This window comes from Nuphar pumila, chromosome 3 (genome assembly GCF_984573655.1).
Source record: "Nuphar pumila chromosome 3, dmNupPumi1.hap1.1, whole genome shotgun sequence".
Taxonomy (NCBI): domain Eukaryota; kingdom Viridiplantae; phylum Streptophyta; class Magnoliopsida; order Nymphaeales; family Nymphaeaceae; genus Nuphar; species Nuphar pumila.
Window position 1 is genome coordinate 3,104,142 of NC_143251.1, and position 13,262 is coordinate 3,117,403.

The 13,262-nt window shown below is 39.3% G+C and overlaps 1 protein-coding gene across 2 annotated transcripts; it reads right to left on the bottom strand.

Annotated features, from left to right (window-relative positions):
* Nucleotides 1-208: 208 nt before the first annotated feature.
* Nucleotides 209-10,070, bottom strand: LOC149841656 (uncharacterized). Of its 2 annotated transcripts, XM_089998619.1 has the most exons (3): nt 7,104-10,070; nt 1,416-1,508; nt 209-594 (listed from the first exon to the last, which is right to left on the bottom strand). In XM_089998619.1, exons 1-2 carry the CDS (start codon nt 9,777-9,779, stop codon nt 1,446-1,448), a joined length of 2,739 nt encoding a protein of 912 aa, XP_089854745.1. In that variant the 5' UTR covers nt 9,780-10,070; the 3' UTR covers nt 209-594; nt 1,416-1,445. The 2 variants fall into 2 exon arrangements, with proteins under 2 accessions (XP_089854745.1, XP_089854746.1); XM_089998620.1 differs by lacking the exons at nt 209-594; nt 1,416-1,508 and adding an exon at nt 2,039-2,071.
* Nucleotides 10,071-13,262: the final 3,192 nt, after the last annotated feature.

Consider the following 13,262-nt stretch of genomic DNA (forward strand, 5'->3'; position numbering starts at 1 on the left):
TCTCAGAGCACATAAATTTCAGAACCCAATTCAAAAGTCATGATTGTGAGTTTTTTGTTATAGCACTTCACAGAGAAATAGTAAGAAATTTCAAGACTACAAACAGTCCACATGTAGATCTAGTGAAAGTTCGGGTGAAACAAATCATGCACCGCACATTGAGACCTGACATTATAATGGAGATGGAATATCTGAGTGAAGATGGTGATTGGAGAGAGAGATTAAAACAAGTATTCACATTTTTTTAGAGATATCTACATTAAAACTTCCCACTGTGAAAAGTTTTATGTACAATCACTGTTAATTCAAAGTGGAATATGGACATTGACATAAACAGAAGCTGCGTTCAAGAGGCCATCAAAACCACTGCATTCTTCAAATTGAATGCTGAGTGTCAGTGTGCCACCAAAATTTCTTTTAGATCATTAAAGGGGTAAGCACCATCAAAACCTGACACGCTCTACCACAAGGCAATGCAACTACTACCAAAATCTTGGGACCCCTAAAGCAAGAATTATCAAGACAGGAACACGAGCAAGAAGTAGGTGATGAACCATCCGCTCTCCAGAAGTGCTCAGGTATTTGACAAAGACTCTGCAAGCAAGTTTGAACAAAACCCTTGTTGAGTAAACTTTCCTGGTCTGTACTCTTGATAGAGAAGATATATTAAATGAGAACCACAGATAAAGCATAAGTGTCACAGAGAGAATAAAAGAGGTCTAACAAACTGCAACAATAAACTCTATGTGCACATCTTGGAAATCAGTAAACCACAAAGTGCTTAAGCTCCAGCTGACCAAGCATAGATGTCTCGTCTTAAGGCCAAGCAGAAATATGCAAGAATAATAAGTCCATCTTCAAAGGAATACAATAATTAGGGGTGGCAATAGGGTCGGGTTGGCGGGTCGGGTCGGCGGGTTGGCGGGTCAGCATACCTCAACACAAACCCGACCCGTTTATTAAACGGGTCGGCTGTGGCAAACACGAACCCGACCCATTTATTAAACGGGTAACCCAACACGACACGGTTAACCCGTTTAATAAACGGGTCGGGTAAACGGGTTGGCGGGTGGGGTCGGGTAAACAGGTTGACCTGCCCGCCTAACCCGTTTATTAAACGGGTCAACCGGGTTGGCGGGTTGGCATACCCCTGACACGAACCCGACCCGTTTAATAAACGGGTTAGGCGGGTCGACCTGTTTACGACACGAACCCGTTTAAGCCAAACCCGAACCCGGCTAAGAAGCGGGTTGGCGGGTCGGGTCAGGTCATATTTTGCCACCCGTAACAATAATATTTGAAGAAATCAAGCGTGTAGCTGAAGAATCTGAAAAGCATGTTATAGTGACACTCTGGGCAATCCATTTAAAGAGAATGGAAGAAAAAAGGAGAGGAGTGAGAGTTATAGATGTTACCTTCTTTCTTCATGATACTTCTTTTTCACGCTAGTGGCAGCAGCACTGTCCTTCCTCTCCAGCCTCACTTTTCCATATGGACCCATGCAAGTTCTGTGAAATTTATGAAAACAGAAAATATCCTCATCCATGTACTTCAAACATCAAGCAAACTGCTAAGAATATTAACTTTCCAGATATTAGCTTGCTTCAGCTGCACACAAACAAATGGTTACACAAGTTGGACCCTATGTCACATGGGTGCGGGTACGGGGGCGGGTGCGACACGGGTGCAGAGCAATTTCAAAAAATTTGGATACGGGGACACGGCTATATATATATAAGATTGTAAATTTTAAAGCAAAAATAAAAAAGTAATTCTATTGAAGTAACAACACAAACTTACCAAAATATAACACATAAAGGAGGAAGACGATCGAAGATAGATTTTTTTTATTTTTTATACGTCTTTTGCCCTAAAAAATGGGCGAAAATAGACTCGGTCAAAGTTGACCGAGTCCAAATGTGGATGGACTCGGCCCCGGTGCGTTGACCGAGTCCGACACTTAGTTGACCGTGTCTGCGCCGTGTCCGAAGCTACACCCATGTCGAGTACGGTCGACGCGGGTGCGTCGACCTTTTAGCCGAGTCCGTGTGACTTAGGTTGGACCCCATATCTGGCAACAAGCATGCATGTCATGAATAATCAACTATGAGTGGTTGACGCCTTCACGGCTATGGATAAATACATGACAATTGGCTCAGTAACTCCAACACCATAAGTTCTAGGTATCATTCAATAGGGAGCTACAGAGAGCACACTGACATCTTACAGGACCATACAGCTGATGACCATGGTAGAGAAATGCCTAGAAAGGGACATCGGAGGAAAATGATAAAAAAAGAAAAAAGGAAAAGCCGAAGAGGAAGATTAACAACTTTCATAGCAAAATTTAACTTCCCAAAAGACCATTTACCAAATATGAAAAAATAAAAAAGGATGTATAGAGATGTGCTCATAAACCAAAATTCATATTGATTGACATACAGATTCCCATACTGCCACAAAAAATATTACTAAGCATCCAAGTGACACATGGCAATCAACAAATGGAGAATACTGCCAAGATCATATCCAGCATCACAAACTATTAAACAACCAAGGAGAACAGAAAGTTTAAATCCACAAACTAGGAACAAGATGCATCAAATGAAGGAGAAATGGTGAAAATGCCTAATTCATCAATAGGAAAAGAAAGGCCTGGCACATTGTTATGCTCTAAACTTAGATTTCTCAGGTTCATTTGATGTGTCAATGCAAATTTCTTTTTCAAGCTTATGCTTTGAAAACATGCATTCAATGATTTGGATTGATGTTTCATTAAACATGCTCAATATCAGATGATGAAATCTTTGAAATGGAATCACGTCATAGACTCATAGATCTGGAAAAGTGATACCTCTGATATACAATTTCATTGCAAGACAATTTATGCGACTATTTAGTCAGAATAAAGGGCTTCTACGTGATGTTGAGCAGGTTATTGTCTTGCTAAATAAATCTAGTGTGTCCATGCCGTTTGGCCCTGCAGGGGAATGAATCCATAGCCATGACCAAAACCATGAGTCATTAAAGTTTCATGCAGGCAAGATACCATGGGGAAGGTCAGTCCCTACTCGGTACCTTTCAATAGTTTAGTGATTTTGGTTGCTAGCCCTCGTGGCATATTAACTAAGCCTCTAGCCATCCAGTAGGATCATGTTGGCTCATTCATTAAAGCTGGAATTAATTGAGGTCAGTTAACCGTAGAGCCAGGAGAAAATTGAATATAAATAAATTAGAGGGGCCACACTGAAACATATCCATTAGAAAATGCTTCTAAAAATGAATTTCTAGTTTTTTTTCAAAATATCCTACACAATTTAAAAAAAGAATAATATTAAGAAACTAATGAAATAGCAAGATACACTTTGCAATGATGAAAAGAAAAATCCAATTATCAGAAGAAAAAAAGCACAGAAAGAAGAAAGTCAGCAACCATGAAAAGAGATGGAAAAGATGAGACAAGATAGACCAAAAGTGTGCAGTACAAGGTAATGGATGCAAGGAAATAGGAATAATTTGCAACAGAACCTAAAAAGGTGAAAGACAATGAAACAACAATCATAAGAGGATACTCAAAATTGCCTGCCTTGAGCTGTGCATATGAAGGAGTTGCAGAGGGAGCAGTTCTAATTATCAACTCCCACAACATTACAAACTATGCAATTATAGAGGCTTGAAAAAAGAAAACAAAAAAACAATAATAGAAAGGCTTACAGATCCATAAAGGATAAGACTAATTTTTAAAAAAAACTCTGGCGTACAAATCACGGTTTCTAACTGAATCAATTCCATGGTACACTTAAATTTCACCCTATTTATCAGTAGTTTCACACTTCAAATCTCCAATGAACAAATACTAAGATCAGTCTCCTTTAGGATTTACTGGAACCCCCTGAAAGACCAAGTTCTTCTCAGGCAGGCCATGCATGGTTGCATTAGCTTCACCAACATCAATTCCATCACCAATTAACAAAAGAACTTCACATATTGGCTCTGCCACAGAAGAATCTAACACCCTTTTGATATCTGAATGAACCGGATTATTATTGATTATTTGTCTGATGCTAGGTAAAAAGGATTCACGAAACAAAATATACAAAAGGACATCAAAGTATCAAGTCCCAATCCCATGGAGTGAATTTAAACCAATACTCAACAGGAAGAAAATTGAAGGAAAACAAATAATGACCATGGTAAGCCAATATAACTTTCTCAAAACAGATATTTTGTTTTTTGTTTTGTTGGGAAGAAATGTCTACCCAGTGTCTGGACTTTTGGTTCAGATTTTTCTCAACTAAAAGGTCGGTCTCCATGCTGCACAAGTATTTCTACATCAGTAAACACATCACCATTTAGAAAGTTCCCTGACGCATAAGCAGAAGCACATTAAAGTGACAATTAGTGTAAAAACCCGGTGTTCATTGTTGTTGTTGTTTTTTTTTCATTATGAATTTAATTGTTATGGTTAGGTGCTCATATTTTCCTGTACATGTATATTCTTACATGGATCGACCATTGATGGGCAAAATCGCCTTTAAGGTTTATGAGTGTAATGTATAGATATAAAATAATGATTCTGGCCAGCATGATTGGAATAATAAATTCCTTTCCTTCTTTGTCTTGATTTATTAAAAACAATTAATTCAAAATGTGGATTTGGTTAAGGATTGAATGACACCTAATTTAAGTAGGTGAAGATAGAAGGTTGGATTTTAAGGAGGTAAGTAGCACACGTTTTGAAAAAAAAAAAAACTCATTTAGAAAGAGAGCTATTGTAGCAAGGAATTGTAGTAAATAGATTTTTCCTAGATGGCAAGCTTAAGAAAAGGGGTGGCTGGAAGGTTGGGTTGACTGTTAGGATTAACAACGTAAGGGGAAGGTGGCCTTAAAGGAAGGCATGAGATAGTGATGGAAAGCCTATAACTTTGAAACAAAGAAAAGAATTTGTTTTTTTTGTAAAAGAGAGAAGGAGACGTGGACTGCATCCTCAAACAAGCTTTTAGAAAAAAGGAGAGAGGGGGGAAGAGAACTGGAGATCGATAGAGGAGCTTGAGCAACGGAGCGTGTTGATCACAATCTTCTTGCACAAGAAAGCAAAGGACCGGAGTGATTTGGAAAAAAAAAAAAAGGTACGGTGGTTTAGATTGTGACTTATGATTATGTGCAGCATGTATATGAACGAAAGGTTTTTGAGAAAATTTAAAACTGTATTTAATGCCTTTGGATTTCCAAAAGAATGAAAAGAAAAAAAAAATCAGACTCTACACGTTAATGGATATGGGACCAGACGTTAGTATGTGTTTCAAGAGGGCTTGGTGATTTGGTATACGTGGGTCTGTTTGTACAGGTGTTCCTTAGCATATAAAAAAAAAAAAGTAAGCATGAGATTTATATGGGACGTTAGGTGTATGTTAATTTATATGATGTGACTTCATGCATGTACTTTAGCATGGCATTAAGATGGGGCAGCCTGTGCAATTTAGTGGTTGGAGAATTCAGCGTGAGGGCATGGTTGAAACCATGTATTAGATGTTTGTTTTTGATGGATATAGATTACTCGTATAACTGTGAGTTATAAATATTATGATTTCATTAGTGAATGCAAGTACCTCGTATTATTTTTTTTTTAGAATGGCTTGGTATTGTATTGATAATATATGATGGTAAATGGCTGAACATAATAGGGCATTGATAACATGAATTACAAACCAGGTTCTAATCATACATGGTTTTAATGACATAAAGGTTTCTATCAGACTGTATAAACAAAAAAAAAATAACTTGGGTCAACTAGTGACGTGCAAATCTCAGCGATCCGATGGAATTTTTAGGCATGTCTTGGCATTTTGGAATCATCTAGATGTTCGCTAACTAGTCCCTGAATGATGTTGAATGGGTCTGAGTCCTAATTTTTCAGCAAAATTAGTCATTTCAGAAGTTTATCAAGAGATACCCGTTTTAGACAGATTATGTCAAAATGACCAAACTTATTTGTTTCATAAATTCTGGTAAAAGGTTTTGTATGTTTGAAATAGAGTCCTTTTGGTTCAGATATAAAAGTACGGTATTTGAATCCAAAACCCCAACAACAATTTATAAAGGGCATTTGGATAATGTACATGGAAGATATCATTTTTTTTGTGTTCTATGGTTTTATTTTCTCTAGTTTAAATTTATCATGTTTGTAAAAACACCTCAACCCTTGTACCCTGGACCAAGTTATACATATGTCGTGTACCCTAAATGGGGAAGCGGAACTCCTCCTGAGGGAGTATAATAAGTCAGGACTTCTGTTTGCCTACGGAGAGGGTAGGTGGTACCAGGCTCCGGGATTTCTGTTATATTTTGAAGAGCAAGGCGTCTCCTCGGTCCACCCAGCCCGGTAGTCCTAGGGGGACCTGGGTAGTTACACGGGAAAGCCCGGTGACTAGCCCTACTGACTGAGCTCAATCTGAAAGGCTCACTATGGGACCTCCCGATCAATGAATCGCCCTAGTGGGAGCAACGGCTGTGGGTACCGCAGTCCTTTGTATGTGACAATTGGAATTGATGGCATGGGTTTTGACTAATGGTCAACACCGACTTTTATGGTCCAGGGACAACATGGAAAAAGAATATGTATATAAGTTTGCTATTGAACATATTTCTATACATACAAATGATTTCTCTAATGCCATGTTTTCATATGCTATGATCTTTACTGTTGTACTTTGAGAGGCTAACCTATCCGTTGAAAATGTTACAGGTTCTGATTGATGGCGTGGCGTTGGACAAGGCTCGACGAGTGTGTTGCTCTAGGGATTTGGTTTTGGGGCTGTTTTGTTATATTTTGAGACTTATTCTACTGATTCCTAAATTATGAACTTGAATTTCCAATAAGATGGTTTGTTCAGTTATTTGTTTGTAGCGAGCCCAAATCTATTGTGTGTTTCAAAAAAAATGGTTTAAAATTTTGTGTTGAATTTGGGGCGTTACAATTAGCATGACAACAATATCCATATGTCCCATGGTGGTTACTATGTGAAACTTAATTGCCATTTTCTGTAACTATAGTTTGGATTATTGTCCTTATAGACTAAGTTATATCAGATGGTTGAAATTACCTTATCCTTTTTTTCAGACATTTCTATATCTGTAGTAACTATGCTTGAAGAGCTGCTCAAAAGAGGTTGGTTGTCTGCTCTTGCAGAATTTCCATGCTCGGCCAGTTTCTTTCCATCTATTTCATTGGTTGAGGCAGGTTGCCACCCTTCTATCAAAGTGACCTCCATTTGTTGATTATTATCTTCTGCCATTGTTCCAGCATCAAGTACTTTACCATGGTCTTCAATGCCAGTTTTTTTCATTCCATCCACACCATGCTTAAAAAACTCAGTCAGAATAACAGCTGGTTCCTCTGCATGAGCGTACCCTTCCCTTTCATTTATGGTGTTTGTATCAGTCACTGTGTTTTCTTTCTTATCTGTTCTAAACATATCCAGCAGTGGCATTTTAAATTTCTCTTGCATTTTCAAACTGCACTTTCCTTGCACCGGTTTTTCTGTGGATGTTTCAACACCATGATCAACTCTCTTTATCTCCAACTCACTGTTATCCAGTTCTACCTCATTCTTCTGTACCACAAGTTCCATTGCCAACTCATTTACTTTTTCAGAAGACCCACATCCTTCTCCAAACCCACGTTTGTCACCAAACATCTTGCAATGGCTTCTTGAATGAGTAATTGGGTCTTCACCACTTGTTCCCATTTCATGTATGGATTTTTTATCAATATCTGGATCCTCTTTTTTCTTTTTCATCGGATCTCCTCCTTGCACAGGTTTCTCTTTTGATGTTTCAATAGCCTCAGGACCATTCTCGTGGACTTCTGTTATCTCCAAGCAACTTCTATCCAATTCTGTCTCATTGTTTTGTACAAAATGTTCCGCTGCACACAACTCATTTACTTTTTCACCAGACCCATGGTCTCCAAATTTTTCAACAGATTTGACTTGCTTGGTGCTAGCGCTACGTCCAGAATGTACAAGAGATTCATTCATTGCTATTGCTGGTTTGTCCAAATTATCACTTGCTTCAGTCACAGGGTTTGTACTAACAACCAAATTCTCCTTATCAACTTTATAAAATATATTTGGCATTTGTGTTTCTGATATCTTATCTTGTTTCTCCGAAAACCCATGTTTCTTGATGGTGTTCTCATTTGATGGACTAGCATGTCCAACTTCGCTCTCGTTGCATTTCTCTGCACTCCCCTCATCTTCACTTAATTTCCACTTGTTCTTGAACAGCAAATAGTCACTTGTATTTGATTCTGATGGCAGCACTTTCGTGACCCCTTTGTTCTTTCTCTCTGCACCACTGTGAAAGCCAACCTTCTTTTCATTCATCTCTGATGTATCAGCAGCCATCCTGCGCTGCTTTCCAAACATCTCCCTAGCTGCAACTTCCAGTTCAAATCTCTCATTACACAAATGCAAATCCTCTGTGTCTCCGTCCTCGTAAGAAACATGATGACGCTTGCTTCTGACATCAAATGAAACCACACGTGCAATGTACCATTTCCTGTCTAAAGGCCAATACACCTTGATCCTTCTCCCCACAATTCTTGCATGATCTCTCTCACTCAACTCAACTCTTCGAAATGAAAGCTTGTCTCTGTCTCCCTTTATTTTTCTCTTCCTCCTCTTTACCTTCCTATTCCCTGTTCCAGCATTAACCTCATCCGTTATAGACTCAGAGCCCTTCTCATTCCCCTCTTCAACATTACTCTTAGCCTTAGTAGCACTATGTTTCCTCTCATTCCCCTCTCCAACATTGCTCCTATCCTTAGTAGCACTACGTTCCCTCTCATTCCCCTCTTCAACATTGTTCTTAACCTTATTAGCACTACGTTCCCTCTCATCCCCTTCTTTAACATTGCTTCTTGCCTTAGTAGCACTATGTTCCCTCTTATTGCCCCCTTCAGCATTGCTCTTAACCTTAGTAGCACTACGTTCCCTCTTATTCCCCTCTTCAATATTGCTCTTCACCTTAGCAGCAGTATGTTCCTTCTCATTCCTCCCTTCAACAGTGCTCTTAACCCTAGTAGCACTATATTCCCGCTCATTGCCCTCTTTAGCATTGCTCTTATCGTCATTCGCATGGAGTTCCCTCCCGCTTTCCTTTTCAGCATTACTATTACAAACAGTGCTATCGTCATTGACAACTTCTGGCTTTGTGTTGAACCGCTTACTTAAAATCTCACCGCTGAGTACTTTGACCTCAAATTTTTCATTCTGCAACACCAGCCATTCCTCGTCTCCATCGTCATATCGAATGTGATGGAGTTTCTTATCTTTTTTGAACGAAACCACACGCCCCGCATACCATTTTCGATCCAGAGGCCAATAAACTCTCACTCTCCTTCCCACAACTCTCAAGAAATCCGATTCAATGCCCAATTGAACCTTCCTATATGCATAAACCTCCTTCCTCACGCGCAATCGAGGCGACCAACAAGAAGAATCGCCCACCTTCTCATATTTCAGCCGCTCCCTTTTCCTCTCTCTCAATGCAACCACCATCTTCTTGCCATCTGCCCCTTCTCCTCTTTTCCTCCTTTTGAATACCCTCACCAACCTCTCGTTTTCTCCAACACCATTATCATCACCACCATCATTCCCAATTATCAGAGACCCATCATCATGATTCTCAATTTCACCAAGGTTCTTCCCAATGTTGGCCTTCTTATTTATAGAACTTCCTCCCTTTCTCTTTCTTTTCCTGCCCTTTACACCCATGGATTCCAAAGGTTCAAAAAATAAGAAACCACAAAGCTTCAATCTCCTAAATAACCAACTTTCCCTAAATCCTAGACCTCTTCACCAATTTCCCTCAAGACGATTTTCTTCGTTAGAGAAGGCAGGAAAACATAGGAAAAGAAAGTTTCTGCATGCACCATTGATCGTTATTATGGATGAACCCAAGATGAAGCAGAAACGATAGCGTACCTTCCAAGCAAACCGATAAACTCTCTCTCTCTCTCTCTCTCTCTTCCAAGCAATCCGAGGAATCTCTCTCTCTATGTCACCGACTTTGTGGCCAACGTCCACAATGTTTTGTATATGAACACCGAACTCAAGCTGTCACATGTCAAGGACGAAAAAGGGAAATTTTTTTTTAAATGACGATGTTACCTTTTGACTGATTAATGGTCAAAGAAAAAGGGAAACTTTCGCTTGACCAACAAACTTTGTGTCACGTGCTCCGTGCCACGTTGGCTTCGCACGGCTGACAGAGATTTTCCATCAGCCTCACAAAAAAGCTGAGCCTTGTCATAATCATGGGAGGGGTAAGCCATTTGACAAGGCTTATGGGTATGTTTGATCGTTTGTTTAGGGTTGGATGAAATGAAAATAAAAATAGAACCGAACATTGGTTTTGTTTGTGTAACAATTGTTTTAAGTTCAACCTTTGTTTGGATGACTCAAATGTTATGTTCAAATGTTCGTTGTTTGATGATGATGTGTGAATAACTTGGACCGTCATTCATAATGGGTCAATATGACCTTATCTGTCTACCATTTTACATATTTTAACATGTTTATTATGGTTTTCTGTGTGATTATAAATTTAATTATGAAATTATATTTAAAAACATGATTTTTTGCTCTAAAATATATAGATTTGGAATTGAATTTTTGCCCAAAATATAAATTTTTGCCCCCAAAACTTAATACTGAGCTGCTGAAATGCTTTGAGTGATCTCACTGAATGTTACTCAAGTCTGGTCTACTTTCTAGTTTCTTATGTGGCCTGTTCTTAGATATTTTACTATAGGACTTTCAATCTCAACTTGTTTTTTGGTATAACAGTAGCATCTGCCCTGTGTCTGGACATGATATTTGTTGTGGCATCTCATTTGTCCACACTAAAGTGATAGTGAGGTGCATTATCTTCATCTGTGTCACATGCTTCCTGAATTTCAATCTCTGAATCAGAGACAGGGCTCCAAAACTCCACTGCTTGAAGGGCTACAGGTTCTTTATCATCTTTGATGGCCTTGAAAATCAACTCAAAGAGGTTTGGCATTTAAGGTGCAAGCACCTCATAGTAGGTAGACGAGATAAAGACCAAGCACTCAAATGCAGATTGTCTTGTTTTCACCTCCTTTGAAAGTGGTCTCACATATAACCTTCATTATGTAATTCCTCTCCATCTCATTTTCAAAATTTGTTTGTGCAAAATCCAGAGCATTACACAGAGCTCTGGTTGCAGAGAGCCTGGCATTGCTATTGGTGTCGTTTTGGCTCATTCCTTGAACGACAACACTGAGAACATGATTAACCTGATTATGTTCAAGGTCTTGAGGGGAAATCTCCTCACAGACATAACCAAGGGTCTCTAAAGTCACCTGCTTCAATCAAGCAATAACATTTTCTTGCTGATTTGGATGGGGGGAGGTCATGTTAGCAAGAAGATGACCAATGAGCTCTGGCCACTATTTCCTAGAAATCTCAATTGAAGCAATCTTTGCGATGACTTGTGAAGAAGTGTGTCATGCTTCTTGGGCAGATAAGGCAAGTGTTCTGGAATCACCAGAGAGGAAGAGAGAGAAGGGGGAACGATTTCATGAAAGAGAGGTTTCTTAGGGAGGAACCACTAGACTCGAGGGTGAGAGAGGTTTGGAGTCGAGAGTGAGAGAGTTGGGGTGAGAGGAGAGAGTGAGAGAGTTGGGGTGAGAAAGAGGAGAGAGCGAGGTGAGAGAGACTGAGGATGGGAGGGCACCTCCATCGAGGTTTTTTTTTTTTAGGCTAAACGTTCTCTCTATCCTTGTTCATTTTGTAACAAGAGTGGGGTGGAACGTTAATTACATTTAAAATGGGATGCGGTGGACGGTGTTCCGCGCGTCGGCTGCGTCCCTAGTTTGTTCAAAAACATGGGGAAAATGGTATTCGCATCCCGTGCAACAGAACGTGCGATCAAACATGCTCCATAGGAATGTTTTGAGGTAAATGTGATTTCTTCTTTTAACTGGAAAATGTCGACTGTGGTGATAACAGTGATGTTTGAAAAACAAGATGAGAGGGGCCTACTCTTATCATTGCAATTGGTAGCCAACTCTTGTCCTCTTATGAATACCAAAAATTTATCAGATGTTTTGGTTTTCCTTTTCTTTGTATACAAAGACCTGGATAAAGCTGAATCTATATTAATCATCTGTTGAACTTGGTTTTGTAGGTTAATTATCATGATTCGGATTACTTAGTAAAGGCAAAGATAAGTCGATAAGACCAACTGATTCTTTAGTGTCAATTTTGCATGAATACAAGTGAAGCTGCCGCATGCCAAAACTGGATTCCCTGTATGCTTTTTTTTTTTTTTTTTACTCTGCGTCAGCCTGCCATACTTACGGTCCTTGTCCTGTCAGGATAAAACTCTCAGGGCTTACCCCTCACCCCAAGGAGTCGCCAAGCTTCGGCTTACACAGGGGTGATGCCCATGAGATTTGAACCTAGGCTGCCCGTCAAACTGCCTAAGCCCCGTCAGGCCATCCCCCTATGCCAAACTCCTTAGGTCTATGTGCTTTGGTAAGCAAAGTCTTTGGCAGGAAGTTGTGATAGTCTAAATTTTGTTATTTAATAAAGTTAATGAAATTTTGAAATTTGAAAATAAAAATTCTTTATTTGTTAGGGCAAAGGAATTACCGAGTGAGCATTGCTAGGCCTCCAATTGGTAAAACCCTTGAGGTCCTCTCTGCTCAAGCTAGGAAGGCAAAGCCCATGTAGGAGTGAAGATAGAAACATTGCTAGCCTTTTTGGTGATTTTATTTAAAAAAAATATTAAGCCATTTTTTTTCACTCTTGAATTGGTCTAATAGCCAAAAGGTGGGAAGATTGCCAGGTTCTAAGTTGATGCAACTAGGTCAAATAAGAAAACAACAAGATTGTTAATGAAAATTGCAACTTCAAGTTTAATGTAAGGCTACAATGCTTTGAAAATGGCAAAGTTGATTAAAAAATTAGAAGCAACATAGCCATAATAAGTGGAAAATGCCACACACAAGGGCACTGCCTTCTTGGCTAGAAGTGACCATGATTTGTCACTTAACATGAGACAATCACAATTCAAATCCATTTGAAGCGTCCCTTGCCACACATGTTCTAAACTAGGTCTGCTCCCAGTAGGCAAGGGGAACCTCAAGGGTTTACAACTGGAAACCTGCCAATGTACACTAAGTAATGGGAGTTTTTTCCTTGGCCTAACCAAATAAAAAAAATGGA

What these genes read in the sequence shown, in the direction of transcription:
- LOC149841656 (XM_089998619.1), bottom strand. Translation starts at nt 9,779, where the DNA reads ATGGGTGTAAAGGGCAGGAAAAGAAAGAGAAAGGGAGGAAGTTCTATA. An exon ending in TGTCTGAAAAAAAGGATAAG is followed by an intron (nt 1,509 to 7,103) that starts GTAATTTCAACC and finishes TAAATTTCACAG; the next exon opens with AACTTGCATGGGTCCATATG.